The sequence below is a fragment of the Lissotriton helveticus genome, chromosome 9 (genome assembly GCF_964261635.1).
Source record: "Lissotriton helveticus chromosome 9, aLisHel1.1, whole genome shotgun sequence".
Taxonomy (NCBI): Eukaryota; Metazoa; Chordata; class Amphibia; order Caudata; family Salamandridae; genus Lissotriton; species Lissotriton helveticus.
In genome coordinates this window covers 1,072,717,233-1,072,734,042 of record NC_136070.1, presented here as the reverse complement: position 1 = coordinate 1,072,734,042, position 16,810 = coordinate 1,072,717,233, and the positions used below count along the sequence as shown (strand labels likewise).

The following is a 16,810-nucleotide window of genomic DNA, read 5'->3' as shown; positions in this document are numbered from 1 at the left end:
TTATATAAAGCAGGAGCTAGAGCCACTGCCCACTTTCTAGCAAGTGTGTATTTTTTATGAATTGGAATTTGATTTGAGAAGGCAGGCATAATTATTTCTTCGCCATGAGGGCACTCCCTGACAAACTCTGGTGGCCAGTCTTTTTCAGCTAGAAGGATGTCATAGCCCTTGGAGAGATTATCCCAAAATAGTCCCCTTATTTTCCTAGTCTTATCCCCCTCTATACGCAATGTTATTTCGTATATTTTGTGAGGTTTGCTAACTCTGGTGTCCGCAGTTTCCACTTGAAGATATTCATTCGTGTCCACTGTCTCCAGATGATTCATAAGGACTTTGCGAGCTATGCTCACTTCTGCTGCACTGTCTAGCATTGTCTGAGCCCACTCTCCGTTTTTCAGTTGTGTCCTCAGTATTCTCGGCATTGTTAACTACCTTGATACTGGCTACCTTCTTTTTTGGAAATTGTAATTTCTTTTTTAGTTGAGCAGGTTCCTTGTCTTTGGACTTGGCGTGCTCTTCTCTTTGTTCTGATCGTCCTCTTCTTTCCGATTTCTGCGAGGAAGTCTGAAAAGATTGAGAGGGACGGGTATCAATGTCTTGATATCTATCAGGCTTCTTTATATTATCCCTATTTCTAAGGTTATATCTATTCCCAGAGGGGTCACTCTGGGGTGACCTGTGTCTTTGGTTCGGAGATTTTTCTCTTCGCCTAGGAGACCTTCCTCTGGACTGGAATTTCTTTTCTTTAGGATTGGATTGTTTGTTTCCATCCCAGTTCTTTTTTGGTGATGTAGATTTATTATTAAAAAATATTTTTTCTGGACTTTCAATCAGTTGCGGTTTTACTGGTATTCCACCTAAACTATCTCTACCTAGTTCCTCATAGGATTTTTCTATGATTCTGGCAATTTCCGCTGGTTGGTCTGCTGTATCTGTCTCTTTTAACCTCTGGCGGATCGCCACGTTTGCTGCTTCACCTTTTATGTTGGCTAATAATATAGCCGAGACCTGCTTGAAGTCTTTCAGTAATTTCATACCAAGAGTTAAAGCGGGTTCAGGACCATATTCATCTTGAATTTGTTTTAGCACATCTGGTATTACCGAAATGGATGGAACACCGTGCGTTTTTGTGTAGATGGAAGCAAAGACTGTACCCCAAGTGTCACAGTCCTCAATGTGTGGTGCGATTCCCATTGGAAGACAGATAGTCAGAATCCTGTGTTTTTCTAATGGGGTGGTGTCAGGAAACACCGCCTCTATTTGGGTGATTTTCTGTGCCAACCAGAATGGTATTTGTTCCCGTTTAGCCGGTACTTTACCTAGGCAGGACTGGATGTTCTGTGGTGTAATTTTATTTGTGTTCCCCTGGTGAGGGGTCAGCTGTGGGAGTTTAATCGCTGGCTGAATTGTTGAAGTCCGCATCACATACTGGACTAATTGTCTATGTATTTTTATTAATTGTTTTAGCTGTGTTAACAGCTCTGCTGCTGGCATCTCATTGATGTCTGGATGTGGTGTGTATCCGGCTAGGACCGGCCACGTTGCTCCTGGTCTACCTAAAGGACCGAGCCTGGTGATGTGATTATTGTGTTTTAGGGCGCCATCAAATAAGAGCAAATGCTCTTGAAATTTGAGTGGTACTTCCACCTCCTCGAAAGGAGTGTACTCATTAGGAGGTTCCTCTATTTTGTAATAGTGGAAGTACTTTGTTACAGCATTTGCTGCTGGAAAATGTATCCATGAATAGTATACCTCTGTCTGCCGATATTCGTGTGCCTCAATTACGAATATGACTGTGCCACCTCTAGGTGTCAGTCCATTTTCTATAAGTTTTAGAGTTATAGATCTCCTTTTGATGACCGGGATGAGTATTATATCCTGGTCTGCTGCCTGCATGGTAGCATCAGCTGCTGCGAGTTCAGTTGCTAATCTAACTGCCTCTCTTTCATCCTCATTGTCTGACATGTTACTGACAGGATGGTTATTTCTTTTGTTTGCAGATCAGGTTTCTTATGGAAACAAAGGTTAGATGCACAATATTTTGGAACTGTTTATCCTTCAACGTTGACTATACCAAGAACCATACATAGGAGTTCCCTCCTGCGCGGTCTGGCGGATATAACCTTTCACCCACTCCAGACGTCTTTGGAGTATTGTGGGAAAAGGGGTCTGAGTGAGAAAGCACGACTGAGTTACTCTAAATGTCTTACGTTAGTTTTATCGCCCTTTCCAAACGCGTTGGGCGCCATGTAGTGTAGTTCCTATCATCCCAATAGGCTCTGCGCATTGGAATAATACCTACAGCAGTAAAGGCCTAGACCAGACGTTAACTAGGTCTACTACTGTCCATACTAGACTTAAAGTTTTGGGTTTGCCAGCTTAGCTCAGAGTTCACTAGAAACTTTCTCGAATGTTCAGGAAAGAATTAACTCCCCTGATTAGACAAGAAGGGATTTAGTTTCTGACAACCATAGAACATGACAACTTTGCTCTCCCCTAATCAAGAGTATATCTCGAGAGTCGTGTGAACAAAAGGCAATTTATTTTACTCAGTCAGTACGTGCATTCTTAGTCTCATCAGAATGTAGAGAAAAGGAAGAGACGGGCGTGTTCAATAAAAAGGTGTTATTTATTGATCAGTCTCTTTTCTCGTACAAGAGAAATGGATCGATATTATTGCAATACTTATAGTTAAGTAAAGTGCATACATTAAAAGCAATAGTATAAAATAATACTGTAAAAACATTGATATGGTTTCTAAGCCATAAGATGTTTTAAAATGAATAAAATATATTACATACACATATACATTTGACTAAACGTACTCAACTGGTGTTTCTAGATACGCCTACCCCGTGTACCTGACCTAAGTCTAATAAGAGGGCGGGAATAGAAAGTTACAGTTTAAGTTAAGTTTGTTTTTGCCAAGTGAATAACTTAAGAATTCTCTGTGAGGGGTTATTCAGTTCTGTACCTGGAAGTTAGGATGAATGAGGAATGGTATCTCTCTCTCTGGTCTCGATATTCCAGGCTGCCTGCGAGGGCTACCCAGAAACGCCGGGGCTGGATTTCTCGGCAGGAGAAGTCAGCGCGTCAGGAAGGCGGGGCTGCTGCCAGCGGGGTCTGCTCTGCTCTTGGCTTCGGCAAGTATGGCTGCTCCGTCTCGTCACCACGCGTGTGTTTGCATAGGGCAAGATCGGTAATATTTATACCTTTAAGGTGCCGAGATTGACGTAAGGATGGACATAGATACGTCAATAAGGATGTCATACGACTTGCTCGTTAGCACATTCTTTTACTGAAGTTCTCGGTGAAATCAAAACAATGGCCGCAGGGTTTTGCCCAGGTTGTCATAGGTTTGATTTGTTATGAGAACTCCGTATGCCTTATCAGGGACTGGAGGAATATCGCTTGTCTAATTAGATCGCAAGCGTTATGACCTAATCAGATAACACGTTCCTGTGCCGTAGTGTGACTGCGTCAGATAACGGTATCTGCATCATGGGGATTTTCTGCCTCATGGGCTGATTACTAGTTAACTTGTTAGTTTACTAACCAGAATAGGGTCAGGAATAGGGGGATCGATTCAGAACCTATAGGAATACATCACAGGTGGGTAACAACGCCACGCAGAGCTGACTAAATCCAGGTACCAGCATGCAAGGGTACTGCTCAAAGAAAACTCATGGGAAATTCAAAGGTAAGGAATCTGCAGCTAGATATTGTCTCTACCAAATAAGGCGTTACCAAAGATAAGTAACTTGTTTTTCTTATCTTGTTTTTCGAGTCACAGCATGTTTATTAATTAGCAGGAGAGCATTTGCAGGGAGAAAACAACACAGTCAGCAGTCCCTTCCATGGTCTTCATTCGCTTGCAAGGTCACGTGAGCGCTCTGTTTCAGCTGGCCTTCACTCACTCATTCTCACCCTCTCTCCACCCCTGAGAAAATTATAAAACACAGGAACACGTCATAATGGGGTCGCTGGTTACTAATAAAACAGGTTGCGGGAAGGGATTATTACTATGTAGTTTGGGTGTGAGCGTTTTTCTTTTGATGTTAGTTCAGAAGCTTTTTGAACTTGCAGATTTCAAATTACATTTATGACTAGATGCAAGACTTTTTGGTGGCTGATAGTATGTCTGATCATTACTGTAGCAAGCTTGAGACATTATAGCTAAATGGATGTTTAAAGGCAAATTCGCTGTTCACGCTCATTCACATTTTTTCTAAAGGTTTTATTGGATTACTAGATTAATAAAGAGATTTTTCATGTGACATGCACCCGAGTCTTTTGTCAGTAGTAGAAATAGTCCTACACAGTCTTGCACTTATGATGGCCCTTTTTATACCGGATATACACATTCATACATTCTATATCCCTCACATCCTGCTGACCTCACCCCATAGAAGCTTACTAGTCCCCCATTTGTCACTGCACTACGTTTCTGAATGCTATTTTGTGTGCATCTAATGACGCCAGCCTCCCCTAGTGATTCCGGCTTATGCTGCTAGGATTATGTACGTTTTTGTGTATTTATTGAAGATCAGTCTCCCAATCCTCCAGAAGTTCGTTGGAAGCCAATTACCTGGGCTCCGAACACGTGTTCTGTAAATATTGTGTTGGATGCCATCCTCCGAGATGTTTGAGTTTGATTTACTGAACAGTGAAATGTTTACAATCAGTGGGAATCTTCCCACAAGCTGGAGAAAGATGGGACTGGAAACCGAGGAGTAAGTACAAGTTAAGTACAAATTAGTCAGTCACCATTCCATCTGTATGTAAATTCACTTCTGGCTAGATCGATAGGAAACGGATCGAAACAGGATATCTGAGTGGCACAAAAAGAGCATGGCTTGAGTGTGGTTCTGGTGAACGACACGTGCACTTGTGCTTTTATGTTGGTATTGGCACCATAACAGGGACTAGGTGTCCTTTCCAGTTAGTGATGATGGACGTTACATGTGAAAGTGAAGGGTTCTGCTGGGTTACTTGAACTGAGGGTACCAGGGAAAGCAACTCGCAACAATTTAGAATGTACATCTTGAGCGAGGTTTGTGCAAGTTTGTTGAATGCAACCTATACTTTGGATGTTTTGATTATAATTCCTGTGTCTCTATGCTTCTTGTCTTCGCCTTGTTTATAGGCCTCCATCCACCTCCCAGCGATATACAACTTTGCCATGAACATTTATAGTAGAGCGAAAGGAAAAACTGGGTTGAAGGTTGTTGTAAGAGCCCTGGATCCTACAGCTAGACAACTTTACAATTTTGCTAGAGAGCTGTCAGATGAAATTCAGATTCAGGTAATTAACGGATTTACTTTTTTTTTTAAAACATATGTTTATTGGAAAAAATACTATTTTCCAAAGCCCTTTGGGAATCAAATGTGGAGCATGGTTTTGTAATGGAATATATTGCGTTGTTTCCAGCTTGGAATATATATGATTAAAGTGTAACGCTGGCGCTTCTGAGAGCTCCCCTTTATAGTTAGTAAGGTTCTTGAACGTATCTTTATTTAGAAACTTTGCCAAAGCCCATTGTGAGTGAAATACTGTACGTGAGTTTGTAAAAGAATACATGTCACTTTAACGGCTTTCAATTTAAATGTTTAAAGTGTGAGCTGAATATTCTGAGACTGCCTGAGAATATAGTAGAGGCGAGCATGCGGCTCGCCCTAGGTTTGTAGTGACTGTAGGAGAAAACCTTGCTCCACTGGATCTCCAGCCATGTGTTAAAAATACAGAGGACTCGAAGACTAGTTATCCCAGGAATGTAACGAAGCTAAAAAACCCAGTCAGTCCTGAGCTCCTCTCCACAAGTGGTCAGCTTGACTGCTATGTCTTTTGGAAATATTGCAAACAATGTGACACTTTGAGTCTGTGGTGGTAGATGCCATCTAAAAAAATACATTTTTATTTTCAAGAGTATAGAGATGTCTCTCTGAGTTACAGAAGAATAACACATCAAAGTGAAACCTAGTTGATTCAAGTGCAGTGGCATGGCAAATGGCACCACCAGAATAGCTCTGCATCTGGGTAGTGAAGCGTTTATGATGTTTGGAACTGCTCGTTCTGTTTGTAACCCTATTCTCCGCAAATTATTAAAGTAATTTTATCAGAAGTGTGAATGGTTGGTGGTATGAATTTGCTGGAGATTCTGGACTTTTTTTGTCACAGAAGAGTGTAAAAAATAGGAGTTTTTTCGAAACTGCCATTTGAAAGGCATTCAGTGTTATAAAGCAATGTTGGGACTTCTGCAACTCACAGGAGTTTTCAGAAATGTTCAGTCAGTAAGTTTTCCTGGGTGTTGTCCGAACATGGCAATGATACCCCGTGAAAACTTCCCTATGAAAAATATATCCTGATATTGTATGGTGTGGATCTCTGCTCAAACCCTTTGAAAAAAATCACACATATCTTACACTATCCAACTCATGAGATCCATGGAAACACAGCTGTCAGACCATCTGTGGCAGGGGTATGTACCTGTGTTAAGAACACTGAAAGGAATGACCGTGTTTTGGGGAATTAATTGCTAAAAATCCGAAAAAGCTTCCTGTTCAATTTACTACCCCAGCTGAGGGCGACTGATGGGTGATATCCGTGAATATGATTTTTTTACTACACAGTGACTATTATATTACCAGTGGGCAGCTCAAACCAATTAAAAACCAATGCAAGTCTGCTACCCGCCTAAGTGTAAATGAACAAGCAATACACATAGGTGTCGGTCTCTTCAAAAAGGTTTTGAATACACGTCCACCGGGCCAGGCTCGGTGCTGCAAATGTTCAAAATGTTGAGAGCTAGGACAACGCAAACGTTAAAAATATTGCCCATTTCGAGTTCCCTGTTAAAATAGGGAAATCCGGCCGCTTTTGTGCATCATGCACGATAATCCACGTATCCGGTATTTACAAAGCCTTTTCTTAAACGGTAGATGTTGGCAGGTTTAAGGTGGCAAAATATATTGTGGGGGCAAAATATATTGTTGGGGCAAAATTCAGCTGTTGTATTTGAACAAAAAATTATAATTCTGACATCGGTGCACACGGGTTCTTGTGGGTGTGGGAGTTTAACAATGCCCTCGAAATCGAGGTCTGAGTTTAAACAGGATCGACAATGTCTCATCCGTTCTTAAAGGTCTTTATTTGATACCTTTCGTACACAAATTATAATTCAAAATAGCCTTCCTCACACAAAGTTGCACAACACACGGTTCCACTCCTCCAACCTCACTGAAAATAGACAAAAGATCAAGAAAAATGAGAAGCAAACACACATTAGGACACAAACACGCTTAAAATTAAAGAACTCTCTGTCCTAGCCTCTAGCCAGGAACTTTCTCCCCTCAGGTTATAGTTGCTGTCACCAGTGTTTGTGTTCAGTAAGCAGCTCAAGATTGCAGCAGAAAAAAGGCTAACTGCTACCCATCCATCTATTGCCACCTCTTTTCAGAGAGCCCTCTCTTCCACCTTGAAGTCACACTCGTTATGGCTTGTTGTTTGTTTGAGACCTTTCTCCCATATTGATATCACTCGCGTTTAAAAAAAAAAGGTTTACATTAACTTTGGGAGTACTTAGAAAATGCTCAGTTTGTAACAGGTTTCCTGCTCCGGTCTCATTTTTTTGAATGAAATGCGATTGTTAATTTCATTTCTCAAGTGATGCAGTGCCTCTGGCTCCCTTAACTTGCCATATAAAAGAGAAATAACTTCTATTGAATGCGATGGTAAACGTAATTCTCATTGTATTGTCATATGTAGGTCTCTGCAGCAGGCTCACTAAACCACCGAGATGTGTAATTGACTTTCACAGGCGTAACTCCTGTCATTCAGCATATTGCAATATATTTCTCGATGTGTAACGCCTGTGCCGAATGCATGAACAGAAAGTAAATGTCATATGCGCATATTTTTCAGGTCTTTGAAAAACTGTCGCTCCTTAGTCCAGAGGTGGAGGGAGAACAGATATTAATGGCACCCAACTCGTTCATAAAACTTCAAACAAACAGGTACTGCGCTTTTACTTTAAATGGCATGCAGAATGACCTCAAATGCTTTGTGATGCAGTGTTGGACGGCTGCAGAACGCGTCACATCTACCCCTCCGGCATTGTGTGTTCCTCTCCGTCTCTTGACTATTGGTTTGTTCAGATAGCTGCCTCAAGTGTGAAACAAAGAGAATATTACTAAGCTGATTAATGCAGCTTTCTCAGATGCATTCATGCTTGTATTTTGGCTGCCCAGCTTGTTAAAATGTTGAAATATGTAATGGTATTTTTTGTTAATCTAATTATTCTAAAATTTTACAGTTCCGATCTTCCGCTTGCTGGCCCTTTAATCATAGTCCTGACATCTTCAAACACGATCCGAGTGTCTTCAGAAACATTTTTGCTCGAAGGCAGTTTGGGCACGCAATAAGATCTCCCTGTACAAGATAAGCTTATCCTTTCGATTATGGTATGCTATTCAGGAGGTATTACAAAGGCAGGACGACTCTCAGCACTCTGCTCAGTTCAAATGGGGCCAAAACTATAACGAAGAGCTGGCAGTCGAGATTGAGTTTATCTTGTGGTGGGTATAGACAGTATTTTCTGAAGTGTAGGGCTGGAAAGGTGGATCACAAGAGAGGTTCGGTGCAGTATGGAAATCGTACCAAGAGATGCTTAATAGGGCCAGGAGAGAGGAGTATTGATATGGATACAAGGGGGACTGGTGATTTGGCAGAATTGAATGAGTACAAATTTTGTTTAGGCAAAAATACTGCCATTTACAGAATGATACTATTAATGTTATCGGTTTCTAAGTATCTGCAGAGTACAATACCATGGAAATCACTTTTACAATCCAGGTTGCATATGGTATAGATTGTTTTTCAGTTGATGTTATGCCCTCTCCACCCCCCACGTATATTCCTGCAAAATGCATTGTGACATAGTATTTAAAGAGGTGAGTCTTTAACTCTTTTCTAAATTGGAGCAGTATTGGGGCAGCCCTCATCGTTATGGGGATCTTGTTCCTGACCCTGGCTGCATAGATGGAAAAGGCCTGTTGTCTTTTTTTTCATTCTTACTCTTAGTCTGCAGCCTTATGCTATCCTGGCTCTGGGTGTCCCTGGAACCATCAGTGATGGTAAGCTTGTCTGCAAGATAAGTGTGGGTGCTGGTTGTGATGGCTTTGTAAATGATGCCGCTGGTTTTGAAGGTGATCCGTGCTGGCTGGGAGACCCAATGGAGTTTCATCAGGGTAGAGGTGATTTTATCATATTACTGTAGGCACTAGTCAAGATGGGTTGTGGTGTGTAGGATGCCCTAATGGATGTCAGTGTAGCATCAGTGAGGCCATGGAGATGAGCATTAAAACGTTCTAGATGCAAGAGTACAAGGGCTGCAACAGAAGTCTGAGGTGGCTTTCTGAAGAAACAGGTTGACTATCTTTAGAAGAGAGAGCTTGTGCCAGGCTCTTTTTTTCCATTGTGTTTCTTGAGGGAGAGGTTGGTGTCAAGTGGGAATCCAAATGATTTGACAATCAGTGAGAGTTGGCATTCAAAGCTGTCACAGTTAGTCATTGCGCCATGTTTGTATGGTATCTTATTTGTTGTTCTTGGCAAAGTAGGAATTCCTTCTTGGTTGGGCTTAGATGTCCAGTACTCACCTGAAGCTAAGTCGAGATGATGTGCAAGCACTGTTTGGGGTGTTGGATGTTTGATGCAGACGAGACTTTCAAGTAGAATTGCGTATCACCAGCATATTGGTGAGTCTTGATTAAATCTGTGTGTAGATATATGAATCTGTGACTATATAAATGTTGAAGATGACCGAAGATTGTATGGAACCCTGAGGAACTCCACATGTAATAGAGCTCTTTTGTCATCTGGAGATGCTCATGTGAACACACTGATATTGGCTGGAAATGTAGGTGAACCAGTGAAGGACAGTGCTGGTGAATCCCATTCACCACTCGAGGGTGCGTATGAGGGTGGGATGGTCGACTGTGAAGAAGGCAGCTGAGAGACCCAGCAATATCAGGAGGTAGGGGTCATCTTCATCTGTGGTTAAGAGGGCATTTTCTATGATGCGCAAGGTGGCAGTTTCCTTACTGCAGCGTGATTTGAAGCTAGACTGGTAGTCTTGCAGGAGATGGGTGTAGCACTGATGTTATTTTGGAGTTGAACACAGAGACTGCTTTTTTAGTGATCTTGCAGAGATGAATGGTAGCTGAATTATGGGCTGGTATTTGGCGAGATGAGGGTCTTCTGTAGGTTTCTTTAGCAGTGGAAGGATCTCTTTAGTCTTAAGAGATTCTGAGAAGATGCCTTGAGTGAAGGAGGCATTTACAATGGTAAGTAGAGGTAAGAGAGCATCCCCAGATAGAACTCTGATGAAGGATGATGGTAAGACATATTCATAAAAAGTGGTTTTAAGGGACTTGCGTATGTGAGCCAGATCTGGGAGATATAGGGATTTGAAGGCTGACCACTGCAGTATTCAACAGGAATGGGTGAGTGTTCGAGATGTAGCAGCCCCCCAGGACATTAAATAAACCACAATAAGTCTCCTGGGACATTGAATTCATAATCACAGGAGAGCTTACCATATTTCTTAAAGCACTCCAAGCTGGAGCTGTATTCTATTCAGCTGGAGTGCAGCTCCCTCTTTTAGTTGGTTCTATGCCTTCATTTTGTTGCCTGAAAACTGTTTAAAAAAAAGACTCTGACGTGACTGTTGTTATCTTTGTTTTTGTTTTGGATTTATTGAAAATATTTTATGACTAACTTTTATTAAACATTGCAATGTGAGAATGTGTAAAATATACATTTGATTATCCAGTATTTGGGTGTCTTTCATAGATTCACATGCCTGAATCATTCCCCGTCGTCGAGACGGGAGCCTCCGGTAAATAAAAAAGTAATGTCCTATAGACATACATAGAGAAAATAGGCCCAAGGGTCTCCCCTTAGTGGCCTTTCCTTGTCCTTATGTAAAAAGGACCAAACTCTTACAGTCAGCCAATCAGCTCCGACCTCCCTCTAGGACCTCCCTGGGAGGAGCCCCAGTCCCTCAGATTTTCTACCGCACGTTGTGCTAAGGGAGTCTCCTCTGAGCTCTGCTCAGATTCTGTGTTTTTTTTCATTAATTTGGCTTTTCTACTATGGATTATCTTCAAATACATCTTTATCTTCAAATACTTTCTTTAAAGAAGGTTTTAACAGGGGAAAGAACGGAAGAATTCTGTTTGGAGCCTGCACTTCTTGTTCCAAGAGGTGGCTCTGCTCGGTTCCTCGCACTCAGACCAAAGGCTACAAGGTATGTTGCTTTTTCAAGTGACTTTTGAGGGGTCGTGAACAGAGCTGTTAATATGCTTAAGGCCAGAAAGGAGGTTATTATTTTCTCCAGTTACTGTGATGAGGTGTTGCCCTCAAAGTCCAGGAGACCTCAATAGAGAATCTCCTCAGACTCAGCCCTCAAAGTCCAGGAGACCTCAATAGAGAATCTCCTCAGACTCATTCCTCAGGGTACCATCCTGAGAAGGCCCTAAACAAGACCGCTCAGGGGTCTTCCGGGCGCAGTCCTTCAAGGGTCTCCCCACTCTGTGGGAAAGGAGAGTAAAGGACTTGCTTTGGAGAAATATCGGACAAAATAGACGACGTATGAGCCGTCTATATCCCCTCCTCTGGTCATAGGTTCGTTCAGAACGTCGTCTATACCTCCTAGAGGTACAGCCTAAGAAGCCATCAATGTCAAAACCATCATCATTACAATGAGAGCGTCGATGACAGCTTCGACGATGACGTCGACGACGAGACCATAGACGTCGACGGCGACACCATCGACGATTGGAGCGTCGAGAGCGTCGACGACTAGGACATCAACGTCAACGACGGGACCGTCGACGACACCATGGACGTCGACTTCGACACCGTAGACGTCGACGACGGCGAAGACCGTCGACGACGGCGAGGACCGTCGACGACGACGAGGACCGTCGACGACGGCGAAGACCGTCGACGACTGTGAGGACCGTCGACGGCAAAGACCGTCGACGGCAAAGACCGTCGACAGCAAAGACCGTCGACGACGACGAAACCGTCGACGAAGAGACCGTCGACGTCAAGACCGTCGACGTCAAGACCGTCGCCGTCGACGACGAGTCCGTCGACGACGAGACCATCGACGTCGGCGACGCAACCTTGACGTCGGCGACGCAACCATCGACGACAGCCTCTCGGAACGAAGGCCTGTCTACAGTATCAATGATGGTTTCATCTACGCAGACTACTCGGCATGTCTACGGCCTGTCTACGGTTCGATGATGCCTCACCTACGATGATGGCCTCATCTACAAAGGCGCATTTTTGTGGGCGCGTCTGACAGCCTGTCTACGGCGGCCTATCTATAGCGTCTACAGGGCCTAGTCTACGAGGACCTAGTCTCCAATGGCCTAATCTATAGTCACGATGGCCTAGTCTACTGGCCTACTCCATGGAGGCCTAATTATCGATGGCCTAGTCGTCTACGAAGGCCTAGTGCTCGATGGCCTAGTCTACAATTTTAGTCTATCTATGGCGTCTACAGGGCCTAGTCTACGAGGACCTAGTCTACAATGGCCTAATCTATAGTCTACGATGGCCTAGTCTACTGGCCTACTCCATGGAGGCCTAATGATCGATGGCCTAGTCGTCTACGAAGGCCTAGTGCTCGATGGCCTAGTCTACAATTTCCTAGTCTACGACGGCCTAGTCTATGACGGCCTCGTCTACGAGGGCTAGTCTAAGGAGTCGACTGCTCGCCTGCGACGCCCTGTCTACGGTATCGACGATAGCCTCATCTACGTAGGCTCATCTTCGAGGACTCGTCTACGGCGGCATAGTCATCGACGACATCGTCTAGGACAGCCTTCTCTAAGATGGCCTAGCCTAAGATGGCCTCATCTACGCGGGCCTCGTCTACGTGGGCCTCGTCTACGTGGGCCTCGTCTACGATGGCCTAGTCTACGAGGGACTCGTCTACGATGGCCTCGTCTAGGATGGTCTAGTCTATGATGACCTCATCTACGACAGACTCAGCTACGAAGGCTAGTCTACGACGGCGTCGACGGCCTTGTCTACGAGTAGTCTACGACGGCCTCATCTATGACTGCTCGTCTGTGACGGCATACTCTCTGACGGAGATCTTGTCGACGGACTCGTCAACGAAGGAGGAAATCCACCAAGTCTGTAATCTCTTTTAAGAGGGTATGGTCATCTATGACTGCGCGTCTACGATGGCATAGTCTACGACGGCAACCTCGTCGACTAATTCATCGACGAAGAAGGAACTCCACCACTTCTGGAATCTCTTCTAAGGTGGTACGGGGAGCTGCTCAACGTTTTACGATCTCCATGACCTCTCAAGAACAGGCCTGCTTCTGGTACGTCTTCAAAGAACCCTACAAGAAGGCAGTAAGGTCAATACGGGTTATCCATTACCTATAGTCAGAAGTGGTATGGATCCGGTAGTGCCCCTCCTCTGTATCACTGGTGATCCCTCCGTTGGAGAAGAAGTATAAGGCGCCAGATACAGCACCGGCGTGCTTGACAGGAACTTTCTAAGCCGGACTCCGTAGTGCCACAGGCGCCCTAGAAAAACTCCGGGGATCCTTCGGCCCCGTTGTCACCTCCTCCTGATAAGGAGGGTCTAAGAGTGCACAACCTGACGAACAGGTTTTCCTCTGTGAACGTTCTAGCGCTCTTGGTACGCTAGCATGGAAAAATTGTGGGCACACTGGCCCCATACCAGCCGGAATTCCGAATACCAGCCGGAATTACCAGACTCATCCGAAGAGGAAGTTAGGTGGATTCCGCTAGGGGCGGTGCATTGGCGTTAAACCATACACTACACGAGGAATATCGCTATGACAGGGTTCCGCAAGTGGCTGGACCAGCAGTCTTGCGGATCCAAGGAGGACCCTTTCCGTCCTGAGGTGCAAACAATGTTTGTGGACAGGCCAGATGAGGGCCAGTCACTATTGGCGCGAAAAGTTAACGAAACAGACAATGACAATGCGAGAGCTTTGGACACTCCTCAGTATATGGACCTGTCCTTTAGTACAAATGGAGGAAGAAGAAGGTCTTCCCTCAAAGGAATTATCAATTCCAATCTTCCTGCTCTTCAGGCCAGAGTAGACCACAATGCCTTCAGTCGCCGACAATAGCAAAAAAAAAAAAAAAAAGCTCCCATCCTCTGAGAAATTGTCTTCTCATGGAACGGGCAGCAGAGATATCAAGATATACAGCTGCATCTACGTCTGGATTATGCTGTAGAATGGAGCTTTAGCGAGAGTTCCTCCTCCTCAAAGGAGCTATAGCGAGAGTACCTCCTCCTCATAAGGGAAAAGGTTTTTTCTTTTTGTTCCCGCTTCCTTTTTATATCCAGAAAAAAGATAAGAGGAGGAAGCCAACATTGGGCTTCAGAGACTTCAACACCCTCCTAAATGAGGCAGTTGTTGCGCATGGTAACCCATGAGGTCCAGCAAACAAGACGTTTACTTCCATATCCCACTTCACAGGAATCGCTCAAAGTACTTACGATTTGCAGTAGTGGGCAGACATTTACGGTTTCGCGTTTCTGTCTTTCAAGCTCAAGTCTGCACCACACATATTCACGAAATACAGTTCCCTGGGAGCGACATAACTAGGACACCAAGTCTTTCGGCTCTGAAGGACTGCCTGCTCAAGGCTTCATCCTTAAAAGACGTGTCCAGGTCTCCCAACGCCTGCTTTCAGGATCTCATCCTCAATCGGGAAAAATCGGTCCTGAGACCTTCTCACTACATCAGTTTCCTAGGTACATCGGTTTCCTAGGTATAACCCCGGCCACACGGTCAACAAAGGTTTTCATATCAGAGAGTGATAGTGTATCCTCCTGATTCCTCGCTCTCAACTACGAACAAGACCTCTACAAGAGGCGCTATTGAGGCAGTGGTTACAATCTACAGGGTCATCTTGCCACATAAAAGGGAATCCTCACATGGCCGAAGTCCTACAATGAGGAATATCCTCTCAAAAACTATCTCAAGGCTTGTCACTCCTACTTCCAGCGGTTCCTCACGTCGTCACAAAATGCGGAAGGTAGTCTCCTATGGAGAAGACACTATATATCAATCTGCCTGAACTGCTGACGGTCTTCCTGGGCCTTTAAGCTTGCCTACCAAGAATAAGACGAACAATGGGCTCACCGATGCGTTCAGCAGGCAGAAACCATTGTAACGGGGAGCTGGACCAACAACTCATTGGCCACATCTTCTCCAGATAAAACACGCCACAAATGGATCTACTTGCGACGTGAATGAAAGCCGAATGCCCACACTTCGGTAACTGGCTAGGGAATGCATCTCCAACCGCAGGGCGCAATATCTTTGCGTAGGCCTTTCCGCCATTCCCGATGCTCCCATTGTCCTCAAGACAAGGTTGGTGGAGCCTGGTATTCTGAGTTTAATAGCCCCAATTGGGCAGAGGCGACATTGGTTCACAGAACTCCACCACCTATCCCTGTAGCCGCCGATCCACCGGCGGCAGTATCTATCTCTGCTTACTATGATCGATAATGCAGTTCGACATCAGGGTCTGAAGTCTCTCTGGTTGGTAGCCTAACCACTAAGTTCAGGGTTCCACAATCGAAATAATCCACAAGACTGAGTTCAGAGTTCCACAATCGGAATAATCCACAGGACTGTAGACATTCTTGCCAGAGCAAGTGCGGATAGCACGTGACCATATTCCCGGAAAGGGAAGCGCTTTGTGTCTGCGGTGTAGACCGCAGAAATATGCTTTTCTCCACATCACTGGTGCAAATATTGCCTTATCTATCCATTACAGCACACTTAACAGTGCTATCTCGTTATAAAAGAATTCAAACGAGCCCATCGCTCTGGTCAAGCGGGTTGATTAAGCAAGTTCTGAAACGTTTATATAGATCTTTCCCGCCAGTAAGGATGTTGCCACCTCCTGGCGTCTCAATGTGGTTCTTACCAAGCTCATGAAACATCCGTTCAACCAGTACACGGAGCTGACCCAAAGTATGTCTCGTGAAAAATCCCCACTAAGAGTCAGTGGGCTACAGGCGGTTTTCTATCCAGACGAGTGAGCGAGCTCCAAGCTCTGTCCATTCAGGAACCATACATGCAGTTCAGGAATGCTAGCATGGTGCTGAGACCGAATCCAAAATTCATTCCAAAGGTGCCTTCAGACTTTCGTCTCAATGAGCCAACAATCCTTCAAACTCTCTTTGCGAACCCTTCAACCGCAGCAGGAATGGCTCTACATTCTTTAGATCTCAAAGATGTCTCAGGTTCTACCTAGATAAGTCTAAGACTTTCAGAAACTCTTCACAACTGTTCGTGACATACAGCAGACCAAGAATGGGCCTGTCCCTCACGAAACAAAGCGTCTCAATATGGATCTCATCAACGATTGCATTCTGCCATGACCAGGCCGGACGGCCTTTAACTGAGCATGTTACTGCTCACTCCACCAGGGCGATGTCCACGTCCGCAGCACTGTTCGCTTGGGTACCAATCTTGGACATTTGCAGAGCGGCGACTTGGAAGTCACCGCACACTTTCTCCAGACATTACTGCCTGGATATCGAACTTCAGAAGGATGCGGCAGTGGGCCAGGCAGTGCTTCGCCATCTCTTTCAGTGATGTGGGCCTTCCTACATCCCGCCATCCAGGTATGCACGTTCCTTGCTATTGTGATGTTACTGTTATGCTGTCCACATGTTGTATGACGACACATGCATTGTCTACTGTGACTACAGAGCATTTCCAT

At 44.5% G+C, this 16,810-nt stretch overlaps 1 protein-coding gene across 1 annotated transcript in view; it reads left to right on the top strand.

Annotated features, from left to right (window-relative positions):
* The window catches only part of NUP210 (nucleoporin 210), a 524,741-nt gene that overhangs the window by 376,838 nt on the left and 131,093 nt on the right, over positions 1–16,810 (top strand). The window contains exons 28-29 of the mRNA XM_078661451.1: positions 5,147–5,305; positions 7,922–8,013. Of these exons, the coding sequence (XP_078517577.1) occupies positions 5,147–5,305; positions 7,922–8,013 (251 nt within the window). The remainder of the gene's footprint in view (positions 1–5,146; positions 5,306–7,921; positions 8,014–16,810) is intronic.